The sequence below is a fragment of the Phyllobates terribilis genome, unplaced genomic scaffold (genome assembly GCF_046119375.1).
Source record: "Phyllobates terribilis strain yellow unplaced genomic scaffold, ASM4611937v1 Scaffold_9__5_contigs__length_417890890, whole genome shotgun sequence".
NCBI lineage: Eukaryota > Metazoa > Chordata > Amphibia > Anura > Dendrobatidae > Phyllobates > Phyllobates terribilis.
The window spans coordinates 407442434-407447868 of NW_027362769.1; the positions used below are offsets into that span (position 1 = coordinate 407442434).

The following is a 5435-nucleotide window of genomic DNA, read 5'->3' on the forward strand; positions in this document are numbered from 1 at the left end:
AATTTCCCATTAATAGTTTCTAGAAGAAACCCTCCACTCCATCTGTGGTGGACTTACAGAGATCCTCCACTGCCGATCACAGCACCGAGGCGTAGACTGCTCACCCATACTCATCATGCACCAACAACTGTGATGTCTTTTACACATCCATAGGATCAGTAACTGTGATATATTCCACATGATACATTCCATTCATTGAAGGCTTTGTCAAGGACTATCACTAGTCTAACCTACTAATACATGTGTTGCACTATTTACAGAAGATTCTTGAGTCTCCATCAGCCCTAATGGACTAGTTGATGTCTGACCACCATCGCTGAGCTCAACATTCATTCTGTTCTAAGAATATACCCTAAATCATGTCAACTCCAACACTAGGTGTCCACAATGTGACAAGGTTCACCCTCCTGGGCTTCTCTGACTTGTCCCTTTCAGCCCAGGTCATTTTACTTCCCTTCCTTCTTTTTACCTTTATCACTTCACTGGTAGGTAATGGACTCATCATCTTGGCCGTTACGCTGGACCCTCATCTGCACACTCCCATGTATTTCTTTCTCAGGGGTCTATCAATACTTGAGCTCTGTTCCATAAACATCACAGTGCCCAAGACTTTGCAGATCTTCTTCTCGTTGGACAGGTCAATCTCTTTCATGGGTTGTGCCACTCAGATGTATGTTTTCTCAGCTGTTGCGGTATCAGAATGTCTCTTCCTGACAGTGATGGCCTTTGACCGTTTTATGGCCATCTGCCACCCTCTTCGATACAGCTCAGTGATGACTACACAGATCTGTTACCAGTTAGTTTTGGGTCCATGTTTGTTGGGGTTTTTGGTGCCCTTCGTGCATACCAGCACAATATTTAGTTTTCCGTTCTGTGGTTCTCTTCAGGTTGCCCATTTCTTCTGCGACATCCCTCCTCTTCTTCACATTGCTTGCACAAACACGTTCACCATTGAACTCTATGTCTTCATTGTTTGCATGTTTGGAGCGGTGTTTCCCTTTATATTAATCTTCATCTCATACATGAAGATCCTGAGCTCTATATTCCTCATCCACTCTGCTGAAGGACGTCAGAAAGCCCTGTCGACCTGCAGCTCCCATTTGGTCTCTGTAATTATCTTCTTCGGCACGGCCATGTATGTTCACCTTCGCCTTAGGACACCATTTTCATCTTACAAAGACAGAATGACTGCGCTGTTCTACTGCGTCATCATCCCCACCATCAATCCAATGATCTACAGCCTAAAGAACTCCGACATGAAGAAGGCATTGGGAAAGCTCAATGACAGAATACAATTATTTTTTGCCAAGGTTTAAACCACTGGCCAGTTCTGTTACATCATTTATGGAGGGGACTGGAATCAATCCAGATCACAGGAGGACTCCAGATCTGTTAGTTATTACTCAAAGTTTTTATTACCATGTAGAGATCTACACTGTGTTCCAAATTATTATGCAAATCATATTTTCTCCGATTTTCCCAAATTACCTATATGAATTGCAGTCATTGTAGTTTTCCAGTCAAATAACTATTCGAGTACAATTGAAAGGTTTTTGTATAAACTGCCTATGATAACAGGAGATTTATAAAAAAATAAAACACTCAAACTGCCCTCAAAATGCATGTTCCAAATTATTATGCACAGCAGAGTTTTCAACCTTTTCATTTTAATAAAGAATAAAAAATGGTCATTTGTGAAATTATAAGCATTAGCCGGTTATTACACACTGAAATCAAACAGTTTTCAACTCAAAACTTTATTCTAGGTGATGTTACATTTGCACATAGGACCCCTTGTTGGAAAGGAGCTTCTGAACTCTCTCGTCCATTGAATTTGTCAGGTTTTGGATGGTTTCTGCTTCAATTGTTTTCCATGAGGACAGAATACCCTCCCAGAGCTGTTGCTTAGATGTGAACTGCCTCCCGCCATCATAGACACTCCTTTTGATGATGCTCCAGAGGTTCTCAATGGGGTTGAGGTCAGGGGAGCATGGGGGTCACACCATAAGTTTGTCCCCTTTTATGCCCATAGCAGCCAGAGATGCAGATGTGTTATGCGCAGCATGAGACGGGGCATTATCATTAGCTCTTATTCATTCCCGTCTGGACTACTGCAACTCTCTACTCATCGGGCTCCCTCTTTCTAAACTTTCCCCTCTCCAATCCGTCCTTAACGCAGCAGCCAGCATCATATTCCTCACGAACCGATACACCAATGGTGCTTTACATGTGAAAGGGGTATACATAGCATAAACAATTACAATAATTTTGAACAATACAAGTCAGAGACTGGTACAGGAGGAGCGAGGACCCTGCCCACGAGGGCTCACAGTCTACAAGGGATGGGTGAGGATACAGTAGGTGAGGGTAGGGCTGGTCGTGCAGCGGTATGGTGGAGCGAGGACCCTGCCCGCGAGGGCTCACAGTCTACAAGGGATGGGTGAGGATACAGTAGGTGAGGGTAGAGCTGGTCGTGCAGCGGTATGATGGAGCAAGGGTTATTGCAGGTTGTAGGCTTGTCACAAGAGGTAGGTCTTCAGGTTCCTTTTGAAGGTTTCCATGATAGTCGAGAGTCTGATGTGTTGGGGTAGAGAGTTCCAGAGTAGGTGGGATGCACGGGAGAAATCTTGTATGCGGTTGTGGGAAGAGGAGATAAGAGGGGAGTAGAGAAGGAGATCTTGTGAGGATCGGAGGTTGCGTGCAGGTAAGTATCGGGAGACTAGGTCACAGACATATGGAGGAGACAGGTTGTGGATGGCTTTGTATGCCCTGGTTAGGATTTTGATCTGGAGTCTCTGAGTAATGGGGAGTCAGTGAAGGGATTGACAGAGAGGAGAGGCCGGGGAATAGTGGGGGGACAGGGGGATTAGTCGGGCAGCAGAGATTAGGATAGATTGAAGGGGTCCGAGAGTGTTAGAGGGGAAGCCACAGAGCAGGAGGTTGCAGTAGTCGAGGCGGGAGATGATGAGGGCGTGCACTAGGGTTTTTGAACATTCGTGGTTGAGGAATGTGCGGATCCAGGAGATTTTTTTGAGTTAGAGTTGGCAGGAAGTGGAAAGGCCTTGGATATGTGGTTTGAAGGACAGTTCAGAGTCCAGGGTTACCCCGAAGCACCGAGCTTGCATGACCGGGGAGAGTGAGCAGCCATTGACTATGATGGATAGGTCAGATGGGGGGTGTTGAGTGAGACGGTGGAAAGATGATGAATTCTCTTTTATCCATGTTAAGTTTTAGAAATCTGTCAGAGAAGGATGACGAAATAGCGGATAGACATAGTGGGATTCTGGTTAGTAAGGAGGAGATATCGGGTCCAGAGAGGTAGATCTGTGTGTCATCAGCATAGAGGTGATACTGAAAGCCATGAGACTCTATGAGCTGTCCCAGGCCGAAGGTGTAGATTAAGAAGAGCAGGGGTCCTAGGACTGAACCTTGGAGGACACCGACAGATAGGGGGCGAGATGAGGAGGTGGTGCGTGAGTGGGAGACACTGAATGTCCGGTCTGTTAGGTATGAGGAGATCCAGGATAGGGCCAAGTCTGTGATGCCGAGAGATGAGAGAGTCTGTAGTAAGAGGGAATGGTCCACTGTGTCAAAGGCAGATGATAGGTCCAGCAGGAGAAGGACAGAGTAGTATCGCTTGGATTTGGGAGTTAGTAGGTCGTTGGTGACTTTAGTCAGGGCAGTTTCAGTGGAGTGATGCAGTCGGAAGCCAGATTGTAAGGGGTCAAAAAGGGAGCATGAGGAGAGGTGGGAGGACAGTTCAGAATGGATGTGTTGTTCCAGTAGTTTTGAGGCATAGGGGAGAAATGATATGGGGCGATAGCTAGTCAGAGAGGATGGGTCAAGGGAGGGCTTTTTGAGGATGGTGTGATCGAGGCATGTTTGAAGCATGAGGGGAAAACACCAGTTGTTAGCGACTGGTTGAAAAGATGGGTTAGGGTTGGGATGAAGACTGTAATGAGGTTAGGGATGAGGTGGGACGGGATTGGGTCGAGTTTGCAGGTGGTGCCATGTGATTTGGAGAGTAAGGAGGAAACTTGATCTTCCGTAATGGTGGAGAAGCTAGTTTTGGAGGAGGAGGGTTGAGTAGGTGTGAGGAGGGGCTGTGGGGACTTTAGGCTAAAGCTTTGTCTGATGGTGTCAATCTTCTGCTTGAAGAATGAGGCAAAGTCTTCGGCTGAGATGAGAGGAGAGGGAGGAGGCACTGTGGGACGGAGGAGAGAATTGAAGGTGTTGAATAGCTGTTTAGGGTTGTGAGACAGGGAGGATATGAGAGATGAGACGCATGTTTGTTTCGCTGCAGTGAGTGTGGACTTGAAAATAGCGAGGGACTGTTCGAATGCGATGAAATGCTCATTTCATATCCGCTCAGTAACCCTGGAGGCCCTTCGCAGTTCTTTAGTCAGGCTGGTGTGCCAGGGTTTGGCTATTGAGTGTGCAAGCTGTGGTATGTGTGAGGGGGGTGACCGAATTGGGAGCTGCTGCTGTTGTGATGTTATATAAAGTGGCAGCAGCATCTGCATCATGTAAGGAACTAACGTCTGTAAGAGGGAGAAGGGATTCAGAGAGTGAGTGTAGGTCAAGGTGTTTGAGATTCCTGCGAGGGTGTGCAAGTTTGTGGAGCGGGGATTGTGCACCTGGGGAGGAGAGGGAAGAGAATGTGAGTAGGTTGTAGTCAGACAGGGGGAGAGGGGATTTAGAGAAGTTAGATAGGGAACAGAGGCGGGTGAAGATGAGGTCCAGTGTGTGTCCATCTTTGTGAGTGGTTGTGGAAGACCATTGAGCAAGGCCGAAGGGGGAAGTGAGGGATAGAAGCCTAGAGACAGATGAGTGGAAAGTGTCAATGGGGATGTTGAAGTCACCCATGATGATAGTGGGGATGTCAGCAGAAAGGAAATGAAACAGCCAGGTGGTGAAGTGGTTGAAAAAAGAGGTGGCTGGTCCTGTGGGGCAGTAAATGACGGCCAGTGGAAGTTGGAGGGGGAAAAGATGCACACAGAATGCACCTCAAAAGAGGGGAAGGCAACAGGGGGGTGGCAGTGGGATATTGGTGAAGGAGTGTAACATACCTGGCGGCGTCCTTGCATAGTGGTCCATCTCCCACTGTGCAAGAGTGCGCACTTGATTTCCAGTCCAGACTATCACTCTGGCTTCCCTCCATGCTGTCTGCTTGTCTCTGTTTCTTCTGCTTAAGGGCGGCGCCCGATCACTTCCTGTTTCTTGTACCTGCTGCGGGCTCACCCCTTGTGCGTCCTCAGCCTATTGCTGTCTGTCACCTGGTATTTAACCCAGCTCTTTCTTGGAATCCTGGCCTGAGCATTGTGTTCTGTCAGTTGGCTTTTTGTCACTGATGTGCCAGGTCCTGTCTTTGTTTCCTGCCTTGCGGTATCAGTTCCCGTGTCTGAACTGTGTCCTGTCTGAACTATCTTCTAGCC

The 5435-nt window shown here is 47.4% G+C and overlaps 1 protein-coding gene across 1 annotated transcript; it reads left to right on the plus strand.

The window, feature by feature from the left end:
• The first annotated feature begins 359 nt into the window (after positions 1-359).
• Positions 360-1316, plus strand: LOC141161467 (olfactory receptor 10AG1-like). Its single transcript, XM_073646279.1, has one exon. It carries the CDS (start codon positions 360-362, stop codon positions 1314-1316), a length of 957 nt encoding a protein of 318 aa, XP_073502380.1.
• The last annotated feature ends 4119 nt before the right edge of the window (positions 1317-5435 follow it).